At 50.6% G+C, this 11,893-nt stretch overlaps 2 protein-coding genes across 11 annotated transcripts in view; both read left to right on the top strand.

Moving 5' to 3' along the window:
• Positions 1 to 2,691, top strand: part of LOC100120010 (axis inhibition protein, axin) — a 30,879-nt gene extending 28,188 nt beyond the window's left edge. For all 8 annotated transcript variants that reach the window (XM_032595890.1, XM_016981267.2, XM_016981270.2 and 5 more), the window contains one exon: positions 57 to 2,691. In XM_032595890.1, the coding sequence (XP_032451781.1) occupies positions 57 to 183 (127 nt within the window). In that variant the 3' untranslated portion in view covers positions 184 to 2,691. The remainder of the gene's footprint in view (positions 1 to 56) is intronic.
• A 3,751-nt stretch (positions 2,692 to 6,442) lies between these two features.
• LOC100120043 (sodium-independent sulfate anion transporter) lies at positions 6,443 to 11,889 on the top strand. Of its 3 annotated transcripts, none has more exons than XM_001603675.6 (5): positions 6,443 to 7,086; positions 8,885 to 9,047; positions 9,316 to 10,632; positions 10,710 to 10,855; positions 10,935 to 11,889. In XM_001603675.6, the coding sequence occupies exons 2-5, from the start codon at positions 8,885 to 8,887 to the stop codon at positions 11,322 to 11,324; spliced, it is 2,016 nt and encodes a 671-aa protein (XP_001603725.1). In that variant the 5' UTR covers positions 6,443 to 7,086; the 3' UTR covers positions 11,325 to 11,889. The 3 variants fall into 3 exon arrangements, with proteins under 3 accessions (XP_001603725.1, XP_031777540.1, XP_031777541.1); XM_031921680.1 differs by lacking the exon at positions 6,443 to 7,086 and adding an exon at positions 8,338 to 8,802; XM_031921681.1 differs by lacking the exon at positions 6,443 to 7,086 and adding an exon at positions 9,128 to 9,139 and having other exon boundaries at positions 8,914 to 9,047.
• The last annotated feature ends 4 nt before the right edge of the window (positions 11,890 to 11,893 follow it).

An 11,893-nucleotide genomic window follows, 5' to 3' on the forward strand; every position in this document is an offset into this window, starting at 1 on the left:
TTTTGTTCACTAATAATGTAACTTGAAACGTTTGCTAATGTTTCTTATAATTTTAGATACTTCTTCAAAACCGAGTGCGAAGACTTGGATATGCAAGTCATCCAGGAGGAAATTACAGATGATGCCGAGGTTCTACCGCTGTGGGAGGGCAAGATCATGGCCCAGGTGAAAGCGCTCGAGTAGAGAGGCTTAATCGCATCTTCCGCCGCCGCACTCCTGTCCTCCGTCGAACGCCGGAACACTGATTTTTCCAAGTGCTTCCTCTGTTGTTCTTCTGCGGAAATTTCGGGCCACGAAATTCGCGTCAACGAAGCAACGCAACGAAAGCCAAGGAGAGACTTGTCGCGCGAGCTACTGTCGATTGCGGCATCACGACGAAAATTACGGTCTAATCGATTGACGAACAGTCTGTTTAGCATTAAGTAATTACTTTTTTAATTATTTTTTAAACGTATTCCGTGCGTGTGAAAGCGTGAGTGCTGAAGAGCGCATGTCACATCGGCCGACGATACTTTTGTGGCGTAAGAAAATTTCACAAAGAGTTTGTATACGATTGTACATACTAGTTACGTATTTATAGTTTTTAAAATTCGAAAGTTAAGGAAGAGATGAGGATCAATGCTTATATCTTTAAAAAAAACTTTCCTTTAACTGCTTTCGGATATTCTTCGCAATACCGTTTATCATTGTTGAATTTGGTATGCTGTAACCGAATCGATCTGATTTCTCACGTGTCTAGAAAACTTTATTATTGTTGAAGAGCCAAGAGCAAGGCGTCACAAAAGTACCTCCACCGATACGAAGCAAGTGGCTTTTAATGAAAATGTAAATACAGCGAGCGAAAGAGAGCACGTAAAACATAAGAGACGAAACATTAAACTCGAGACCAAGCTCTCCGAGAGCGAGCCGAAAAATCATGCGATAAGAAGTCCTCTACTTCTTTATTTTTTAATTTGCCCTATTTCGAAAGACTTGTGAAACGTATGTGTACGTACGTGTCGCCTCTTTTTATATAAAGTCATGAAACAAAACTATTATTATTATTATTATTGATAATTATTGTCTCCGACCGACTGTACAAAGAGCCTGCGTAGTTAATCGCCTTATCGAGGTCTGCCATGGACCCTAGACTTTACATAGGGGAGAAAGCAAAAAGTTATTATATACGTTCAAGGAAACAGAAAAAAGGTTAGTCGATAAGATTTACAGATATTATGTATATTATATATACATACATTATCTCAGTTATATATAATATGTATAATATATTATATATATATACATACACTTTAGAGTTTTCGCGCATCGCGGACACGTGGAGTAATTGTCACTGACCGCGAAGCGCGGAAGGAAAGTGTATAGGGCGGCCGAAAGGAGAGAAAAAGAGTCAGGCGGAGTGACGACGCATATCGACATTGCGCCGCGTGTCGCCGAGCCACATAACATGTAACATACAAATCGTACGCATTTTAAAAGGAAACGAAGAAAAAAAAAACAAATGAACAAAGCATTAATGTTAGATGAAGGAAAAAGGAAGAGCACGTTTGAGGCACGACTTTAATGGCTCCGATGGTTTGAAAAAATTTATATGAGTTAAATTTTTGCTATTAGAAGGAGACGTTGAGACCAGAGTCGTCGAAGTCGCGCCTCCGTGAAAGAATGAGAGATTATTCGCATTGAAGAATTGAATAAGAAGAAAATGTGAAATAAGCTCAGTAGGCGGCTGAAAAATAAGGAGAGCAACGGATAAACAAATATTGATCTCTTCTTGCGAACTTTTCTTATATATCGGGTGCGGAAAATAAATTGTGCCTTTTTAGTGCAGTAAGCCGTCGAACGTAAGCCTAAGCCGCGGCTGTGCGTTTTCTTTGTTCTTTCGTTCAAAGTGTGTAATAATTAAAAGAGAAGCGAGTGCACGCGAGAGTTTCTGCAAAGTTTGCTCGCAGCGGACGGCCATTGGTAAGACCAATCTCGTAAAATTTCACTTTGATTCTTACTTCTTTCTTACCGTTGTAAATTTTTTTCGTAATAATAATGAAAAAAATAAGCAAAAATTTAACGTCTCTCCGAAATCCCCTTTCTTTTTTTTTTTTTTAAAGAGACGGGAAAGATCTCGCGACGACTTTTATACCTAGTATTATTTTAGGTAAATTAAATGAGAAAACGAAAAGGCGGCTAATTTTAGTGGAGAGAGAATTTTTTAAGGAACAAGCATGTGTGCAACGTGTAAAATAATGAAAAAAAAAAAGACTTCTTATCGATGCAACGATGAGTGAGTGAATTTACTTCGATGCTCCGTTACGGCACGATCTGTTTTTTTTCTACTCTGTATCTTCGCCCTTTTAACTGTGTACAAAGTTTCTCGAAGAAGAATGAGTTTCCTGCCCTGGTCTCCGCTGTACAAAGGATAATATATCGGAATATATACTGTTCGAATGTCCAAGGGCTTTCTGGGTAACTCGTCGTACTGCCGCGTAGCCGATTATTGTAAAACGTTACGTTCGTTTTCTTTTTTTAACGATATTTGTTCTCTCTCTCTTTTGTCTTAATTGTAACGACGATAATGCAATTTGATTATTATTAATGAATATCACGATCGATAAATTGTTCCTGTACCTAACTGATTTATAATGATTATTATTGTATATCGAGAGCATTGAGGATAATAATAATAATGCGATTTTCACTGGACAGCCATGTGTCGTACGTTTTTCTTCCCGAACAGACATCCTCCCGCCTGAGAAGCAGAGAATAGCTCAAAAATGAGTAGATTTTGTAGATAAGAAGCAGCAGCAGCAGCAGCAGCAGCTTCTGTGACTGGTCGTAAAACTATGTAGTAAATTCAAGCGTAGATACAAACATCGCGGTATCTTCTTGCGAACAAAAAGAATGCCTACTCCAAACATTCTAGTGAAATTTATTAGACTAGAAGCATTGTCTTCAACACGTTATACTGCCGCTGCCGGCCTGGCTAATTGATTTCCGAGACAGACGGCGAAAACATCACGCGCTTTCGAGCAATTAAATACGGCGTAATCTCATCTGCCGCATTCGCGTATTAATCTCCTCGGAATTTCAAGATTCCGCGCTGTTTACCTCGTTACGCTTTTCACGTGAATAGCGCCAGTCAGTTCACACCCACAAAGTCGTGCGTACACTTGAACGCGGTATGCAAATACGACATGTCGACATGTGGCGGCAGCTGTGGCGATGAGTGTTTTTCTCTCGGCTGATTAATCCAGAGAAGCTCCCGAAAAATAATATCCATCGGGCATCGCGAGTAGTGAGGAGGAAATTTTTTTGTCATTTATGCGCGGCGCGTTTCGAGACAAGTGCCGAGAGTTTTATGGGCGTTGAGAGACTTTTGTTCCGATGATTTTCTACGAATGGGCTTTTTCTCATTCTACAAGAGCTGCAGAAGGCCGCCGTTTTACATTTTTCAACGTTCTACGTGTCGGCAAATGCTGCACTTGACATCGTTAAAATTCGTTGTCGCACTGTCGAACAGTCGTTTATACTCGCGCGAGGGCATCAATAGCGAGGATATACGGTATTAAAAGCGTCAAACTCAATTTAACCGGTTGTTTGCACTGCATTAATTCGATCAAATGGCGCACAAAAATCTCCGAGCGTACGACGACACAATTGGAGAGGGACTCGAAGAGTAGAAGAAAACATGACACAATTATAGAACGGCGGGCATAAACAGTAAACAGATAAATTTGATGACTCAGGAGGAATAGGTCGTTCACGGAGACGTACGGGCACTTAGACAACATCATTCGCCGAAATCGAAATAATATCGGCACGTGTTGTTGACCTCGCGTGTGCGCGCACGGCGCGATACAGAAGCGCGCGTCATTCGAGAGGATAGACGTTGATCGCGTGCGCTCCTTGCAGCCGTATCGTCGTATCGAGATAAATTTGTTTACTGTCGATCAAAGGGACTGCTCGAAAAAGCTCGCAACCTACATTCGGTAGGAGGAAAAGGAGGAAAAGGAGGAAGAGCTTAAAATAAGGCGCATCAATTTAACGCGGCTCGTGTCCCCGTAACAAGCTGCCGAGTCGCCTCCTTAAATTACGTAAAGACGAATTTCGCGTTACGGAAAGCCGCGGATCGATCCTCGTCACGCGAGCTCGGGAGGAAAAGGCCAATTCGAAATCGACGGACTTTTAATTGCGCCGTGTTTTTTTCTCCTTAACGATCCTCCTCGGTTTTCGTCCCATTGACTCGTCGATCGCTCCGAGAGCGGTTTACACGACGGGAGCGCCAAAAAGACGCGTCGTTTCGGCGATAATGATTCAGGCGTAAAGTTGATTTATAGATTAAACGAACGTCTGCGCACGTGTACACACAGACGGCCGAGGATGTACGTATAACGTACGTCAGGGGAAAACGTGCTCGATTCAACAATCGGACTTTTATTTTTAAGCATTTTTTTCCGCGCTCGCAGCGAGCCTGTATTTGTGCGGTTGCGCGACACACCGTGTAATGTGTACACACGTCCGCGAGCGCGGCTTATCGAGTTGACAAAAAAGTAGGCGAGCCTTTTTTACTCGTACAATTTCGTAATTTACGGCTAAATAAATAATAAATAGGATCTAGTTTGGGAAAACGCACGTGATCGAGGCGTTGTCGCGCGAGATCCTCTAATCTCTAGCCGTAGCAGTATGCGAAACGGGCTTTATTACAATTTATCGATTCATCCTAACGCAGCTCTCGTGTTCATAGCAATAAGGTGCATTGACTCGATGCGAGGAAATTGCGTTATGCAAATCGGCTAAAATACAGAAATCCTCAACAGCTCGCACGGCTTAACTGCGATTTAGCCGCTGCCTTGAAATTCTTATCGTCGTGCCGTATATCGTAGAGAAAAAACAATATTGATATTAGTACAAGAGAGAGAGAGAGAGCTGCTCTCGTTTGTTTTTTGAATATCTAGCATTTCTGTCATGAATATGCGCGGAGCGAGAAAAAAGCTGGCATGTTGTGTAGGCGCACGTGTTGAGTACAGGTGTTTTTTGAATTTACAATTGGCTTTTGCAATTTTAATCGGCTCGAGGAAAAAAGAGCCGAAAAGCTCGCGTGTCTCTCGTGGCCGGAACGGGTTTTAGAATTCTTAGGATTCTCCGAGTTCGCCGCTTAATTCGGCCGTGAAAGCCCGTGCAGTGCAGAAATCGGCTTCGCGGAGATACAACACGAATATGTCCGCTTCTCAGATACGGCACACACTCGCGGCGCACGAGAAGCCTCCTTCCGCACGCAGGAGGGGGACATCGCATTGTGCGCGGCTCGGTTAATTTCTGTGTATATAGGCGCGAGGAAGGAAGAAAAAGGAAGAGGCGATCCGCGCAAAAAGGCCGTCGGAAGATAAGCCGCGGAACGAGTCCCGTGAGCTCTCTACTCGCTTCATTTCATTTATTTCATTTATTTCATTTATTTCATTTATTTCATTTATTCGCGCTCGATCTCTTATAGAACGGGGAGAATTTTCAGGATCGACCTCGGCTGCCCGGAAAAACCTGCGCGCGTCCGCTGTCCGTTGTTACGCGACATGACGCGACAGGAAAGTTTCGGTCGCTCGGGCCATTACGAGGCATTCCGCGCGCATCATCCGCGCGCGCGAACCCGTTTCCCAACGCACGCGACGCTTTCTCTTGAATTTCGTTCGTCATTTGCATCTCGCGAAAACGCAAGGTTAACGATCCCGCGACATTCCGCCTTCGGGAGCTCTCTTCAATTTCGAGCCGTCCTCCAAGGCCGTTGCTCTACTATTATTATATACGCATTGCGAAATTTAGCTGTTACAGCAGAAACGCGTCAAAGTCAGCGCGCTGCACTTTCCTTGTTTACCATTCCGGGGAGAATATACAGTCGTAGGCACGCGTCGTTTGCCGAGTCGAGGATCTATCAATATTTTGACGACATACCACGCGACGGATGACACACGCGCAAACTGCAAAGCCGCGGATCGGCGTGAATTGTGATTTGCACGCGGCGCGCATCAATGAAAGAGAAAGTCTCGCGGGAAATCTCGGAGCTTTGTTTTAGCGGCGTTCTACGCGCGCGGATTCCGATCGATCGCATCTCGTTATCAGTTATGTCAACGACGAGGCACGTAAATCTCAATTCAAACGCAGTCGTTAAAACGAAAAAAAGAAACAAAAAAGAAAACAGGAACGAGCCATTAGCATTGGATTACGCGCGCGACCATTAATGCCAAGACACACAATAATGCTCCAATTCAAGAGCCGCGTGTGTTGCTGCACGCGTAATAGACACGCGCTTACATTATCGCGCGCGCGCGCTGACAGGCGCTTTAACGCAAGTATTAATAACGTAACTCTCGGAACGACGGACTTTTTGCGGCTTCTCTAAGCGTTGCACGCACGCACACACACGCGCGCGCGTGACATAATTATAGCGCTATATCCCGATTACGTTTACAATTCAAATGAAAAAGCAGATCCAGGAAGATTGAGCGTAAGGCGCAAAGCTGAAAACGCGCTATCGCGGCTTTTCATTGCTCCTTATCGCGCGCGAGGCTTTACTGCCGAACTTTCATGGCAGCGTTCAAGCCGATCGGCTAATAACAAGGCGGCATCGCTGTACAGTCGCTCGTCACTCCTTCCTTCCGCTCGACGCGACTACGGTGTGTAGTGGCGCCGATTTTCCAACCTTAGCTTCCACGAGCCGCAGACTTGGAGACGGCGCGAGGCAAAAGAGGGAGAGAGAGAGAGAGAGAGAGAGAGAGGGAGAAGGAGGTGGCAGAAGGAAATCGGCGGCGGGGCGCTCGCTCCTCGCTCGACTGCTCCCGTCTCTCGCGCGCATTTATACGGCGACGTCGGCCGGTCGCGTGTATTATTCGGTTATCGGAGTGCGTTGCCGCCTCCTCGCAGCTCCTTTCCTCACGAGCAACGCAGCATTGTTTCCGTTAAGAGAGAGAGAGAGAGTGAGATAAGCGCCCAGGAGGAGAATGAGGCTGGACGGACCCCGGCTGAGCTAGAACTCGTGGGCTCCCGGCTGGACAGCGTCCTTTTGTTTGTTGTCGATCGTCGAGGCCTGGCACACTTTCGCTCGCAGAGGTTCGTATACGGTCTTCTCTCAACGTACTATAGGCGACTCGCACTCGACCGTCGCGGTTTCCGGCGCTCATCCTCGCACGCGCGGCCGGACAGGTGACGAGCGAGTAAGTGCAAATATTGGTAATTTGCCGCGGTCGGCGACGCTTTACGAGACGCTTAGGTAACCGAACGCCGCGGGGAGAATCGTTTTTGTTTTTTTTTCTTTTTTTTTTTTACGTAAATTTTTTACGGAAACTGCCAGTACCGGGAAAACCGCAGCTCACGCCCCAATTTTTTGCCGGCCTTTCGGACAATCGGCATGCTAATGCGCGCGGGCGCACCTCCAGGATCGGCAGCGAGGAAATCGGCTCGCGAAAACAACGAAATCATTGCTCGTGTATCGCGGCGCAAAAAAAAGTCAGTCGAAGGAATGCGCGCGCCGCGTGTGATTAACAGCAATCGTTGTCGAGCGGGACACTCTAGTCGCGAGCGCTGATCGATTCATTCGATCGGATCGATAGGCGGAAAAAAAAAATGCTAATTACACGGCAATTTTTTGCCCCATCAGATTTGCGAGCCGGCAAAAAGTTGAGGAGCTGTCGTAAAATTCCTTATTTATCCCGGCTCCTTCTCGATACGGTTTCGAGGTGGCGCAGACGATTACGCGAGCAGCCGAGGGCCGGAAAAGCCGACTACTCGCCCGACGACGCCCGGGGAGAAAGGGAAAGAGAAAGAGAGAAAGAGCTGGAAGAGCAGCGAGCGAGCGCGAACTAGGCGGCAGCGCCGCGGAAAATTAGCACAAGTGGCCGGGATTGACTCGCGTGGCGCGTCGTCGGCTATTGATTGTTTTATTGATCGTCGCGCGCGCGCGCGCGCTTGCGCCCGTATTCAGCCACTTTATTCCGCGGCGTCGATTTTCTCTCGCGGCTTATGCGCGCGGAGAGAGGAGCCCCCGCACACAAGGGCGCCTATCGATCGCGCGCATCTCCCTTACGAAAGCGGCTTTACGTAAACGCGCCGCATTTGAATTGACGCAAGAGCGCGCGCACTCCTTCACGGCTATCGACTGGCTCTGGCAAATCGCTAATGGACCGGCGGACGCTGCGTTATTTTTCGCTCGCGACGATGATCCATAAAATCGAGTAATGTCATCGTCGAGTGACCGCGACCTAGCGCAACTGCGCAAGCCGATCGGCGCAGAAATCGCGAGGAGCGCGGAGCGAAAAAACAAAGGAGTCACGAGAGAGAGAGAGCGTCGTGCAACGAGCACGTGCTCTTGTTTATCGTCGCGGATCAGCCGAGTAGAAGCGATGCTCACCTGGCATTACTTTTATTTGCGCTTGATTACGAGGCCGATAAATCGCAATCAGCCGCGTTTTTTCGCGCGTTCCAAATCCGGCAGAGTGTGGAAATTCGCGCTAAACGCTCGGATTCTCGGAAGAGGATATCGAGGGGCTTTTTATCCGGGGCTTTGCCAGTGAATTATATCACGAGGTGGCTGATTAATCGCTTAAGCTCGCGGAGTCACGAGTCACGCCAGCGCAGAGTCATTGTTTTGACTGGTCGCTCGAGAATCTGGACGGCATTTTTTATATTGCGACGGTGACGAGCCGCGAATGCCAGTGGAGCAAGTGTCGCGATATTCGGTCAGTTGCGCAACGGCCTTCTTTCGAACATCTATTTTTCCCAGCCGATCGGTTTACGACGGCGACGAGTGGCGCCGACGGCAGACGGCAGGTGCGAGGAGATAATCAGCGTGGTGTTTTTTTTCTTTTTATTTTTTTGTTTGTTTTTTTTTTCGTTCTTCTACTGCGCGCAGATGACGAGGAAGGACGGCAGCATGAGCGAGGAGATCGTCGGCAAGGGCCTGGAGGGCGGCTACGTGAACCACGCGCTCAGCGAATCCGGCCTCGAGCTGGCCCAGAACGGCTCGCAGGAGAGCCACCCGCAGCGCGAGCTCCACGGATCCTCGGACTTTGTCTGTGAGTATGGAATATATATATATATAATATATATAAGAGCTGATGCCATCTGAAATTTCAATCTTTTCGCACGCCTCGAGGATGCCGGAAAAGTAAGTCTCTCTCTCTCACTCTGTGTGTGTGTGTGCGTGCATTATCGGGGGAATTAAAAAGCGCTTTGCGCTAATTGGCTCCCTCGCTCGCGCGGTAATCGAAAATTAATCAGCCGGTAGATTTCCAAGCCCGGCTTCTCGCTTGGATCGGTCGTAAAGAATGCGAAAAATTGCAGTGGTGGAGGAGCCGGACGCGGGCGAGGAGGAGAGCGAGCTTAGCTCGTACCTGCAGCAGGCCGGCCGGAGGCTGCGGCACGCCTGCAGCCGCAAGACCCTCTACAAGCGGCTGCCCCTGCTCGGCTGGCTGCCGCGCTACAGCAGCCAGGACGCCCTGGGCGACCTGGTGGCCGGCGTGACGGTCGGGCTGACCGTGATCCCCCAGTCGCTGGCCTACTCGAACGTCGCGGGCCTGCCCCCCCAGTACGGGCTCTACGGCAGCTTCCTCGGCTGCTTCGTCTACATCTTGTTCGGCTCGTGCAAGGACGTGCCCTTCGGGCCGACCGCCATAATCTCCCTGCTGACCTACCAGACGGTCGGGCAGCTCGAGGAGCCGCAGCTGCACGCCGTGCTGCTCTGCTTCCTCGCCGGGGCGGTCGAGCTGCTGATGGGCCTCCTCGGGCTGGGCTTCCTCATCGACTTCGTCTCCGGGCCGGTCAGCTCGGGCTTCACCTCCGCGGTCGCCCTCATCATCGTCAGCTCGCAGGTCAAGGACGTCCTCGGCATCCCGGCCCAGGGCTCGACCTTCCTGCAGATGTGGCGCAGCATCGGCGAGCACCTGCAGGAGAGCTCGCTCTACGACGCGGCGCTCGGGCTGCTCTGCATCGGGCTGCTGCTCCTGCTGCGCGCCGTCGCCTCGGTGCGGCTCGGCTCGGAGGAGCAGCGCCGGCACAGCGCCAAGCTCCGGCTGCTCGACCGGCTGCTCTGGCTGGCCGGGACCTCGCGCAACGCCCTCCTCGTCCTCGGCTGCGGGGCCCTGGCCTACGGCTTCCCCGGCGGCGAGTCGCCCTTCCAGCTGATCGGCCACATCCCGAGCGGCATGCCCGGCCTGGCCGCGCCGCCGTTCGGCTACAGCCGGCCCGCCGACAACGCGACCGTCGGCTTCCTCGAGATGGCCGGCAACCTGGGCAGCGGCATCCTCGTGCTGCCCCTGATCTCGCTCATGGAGGACATCGCCATCTGCAAGGCCTTCGCCAGCGGCAGCTCGGTCGACGCGACGCAGGAGCTCATCGCCCTGGGCCTGGCCAACATCGGCAGCTCGTTCGTGCGCGCGTTCCCCGGCAGCGGCTCGCTCAGCCGCAGCGCCGTCAACAACGCCTCGGGCGTGCGCACGCCCCTCGGCGGCCTCTACACCGGGCTCCTCGTGCTGCTCGCGCTGCTCTTCCTCACGCCCTACTTCGCCTTCATCCCCAAGGCCACGCTCGCGGCCATCATCATCGCCGCCGTCATCTTCATGGTCGAGGTCAAGGTGGTCAAGCCCATGTGGAGGGCCAAGAGTGAGTCTCCCTTGCTTCCTTAGCTTCTCTAAAAACTCTTTGAACCCGCCCCCGCTGAAGCGCGCGCTCGATCGCAGAGTCGGACCTGATCCCCGGACTGGGCACGTTCATCGCCTGCCTGGTGCTGCAGCTCGAGCTCGGGATCGCCTGCGGGGTCGGCATCAACGTCCTCTTCATCCTGTACCACGCGGCCCGGCCCAAGATCTCCATGGAGAGGCTCAAGGTATACGATTTTCCGTTTGCCGCGATTTTCTTGCCCATTCTCCCACTCTCCTGCTCTCACCATTACTGACACCTCGCAGAGCCGCAGAGGCGTCGACTACCTCATGCTCACCCCGGACCGCTGCCTCATCTTCCCCTCGGTGGACTACGTGCGCAACCTGGTGAGCAAGTACGGGCGGCGCGCGACCGGCGCGGCAGGTGCCTCGACGCCCGTGGTCATCGACTGCACGCACATCTACGGCGCGGACTACACCGCGGCCAAGGTCGTCGAGTCGCTGACCAAGGACTTTGCCCAGCGGGGCCAGCCGCTCTTCTTCTACAACCTCAAGCCCTCGGTCTACGCGGTCTTCGAGGGCGTCGCGCCCCAGGACTTTGTCGTCTACTACACCCAGGAGGGCCTGGACGACCTGCTCAAGGAGCGGGCCGCGAGCTGCCTCGAGCGGACTCTCCAGGACGTGCTCGTGCCCTGAGACGCGCCCGCGGTACTACAGCCTCCTCTTGTCGCGATCCCGGTATCTTCCAAGAGATATATTTACATACGCGTTATGTATATCGTTGCTTGCTCGCTCCTTTCTAGCTCCCGCTGGGCGGCGCAACCTACGTTTTTAAGATGCTCTGTGATAATTTTGTAAAGAGGGAGAACGCAAGAAGAAGAATAACACGAGACGAACGACGGACGCTTCGCGTCTACAGTGGATATATATATATAGCTTGTAAATAAACCCTGTAAGTATTCTGGGAGTCGGCTACTGTAGCGATCGCTGTGCCTCCCCACCCGCCCTGTGTAATTATCTTGATTATGTATGCCTCGTATTCGAGCAGACGCGGACGCAGGAGACGCAGTGAGAGATCGGATTTCCACGCCGGATCCTCGTTCCTATACATTGTATTGAGAAAGATTTAAGAGTGTGCGAGCGTGCGACGACTACTCGTCGTTGATCTAGATTAATTATCTCTCTACGAGATATGATATGATATGATTATGATATGATATGATATGAATTTATAAATAATAAGATTGCTTAGTTAACCGAAGCCT

The sequence above is a fragment of the Nasonia vitripennis genome, chromosome 1 (genome assembly GCF_009193385.2).
Source record: "Nasonia vitripennis strain AsymCx chromosome 1, Nvit_psr_1.1, whole genome shotgun sequence".
Taxonomy (NCBI): Eukaryota; Metazoa; Arthropoda; class Insecta; order Hymenoptera; family Pteromalidae; genus Nasonia; species Nasonia vitripennis.

Bases quoted from the DNA above. Each gene is read 5' to 3' on its own strand.
- LOC100120043 (XM_001603675.6), top strand. From the start codon at position 8,885: ATGACGAGGAAGGACGGCAGCATGAGCGAGGAGATCGTCGGCAAGGGC. The intron at 9,048-9,315 runs GTGAGTATGGAA...GAAAAATTGCAG, and splicing joins CGGATCCTCGGACTTTGTCT to TGGTGGAGGAGCCGGACGCG. The intron at 10,633-10,709 runs GTGAGTCTCCCT...GCTCGATCGCAG, and splicing joins GCCCATGTGGAGGGCCAAGA to AGTCGGACCTGATCCCCGGA.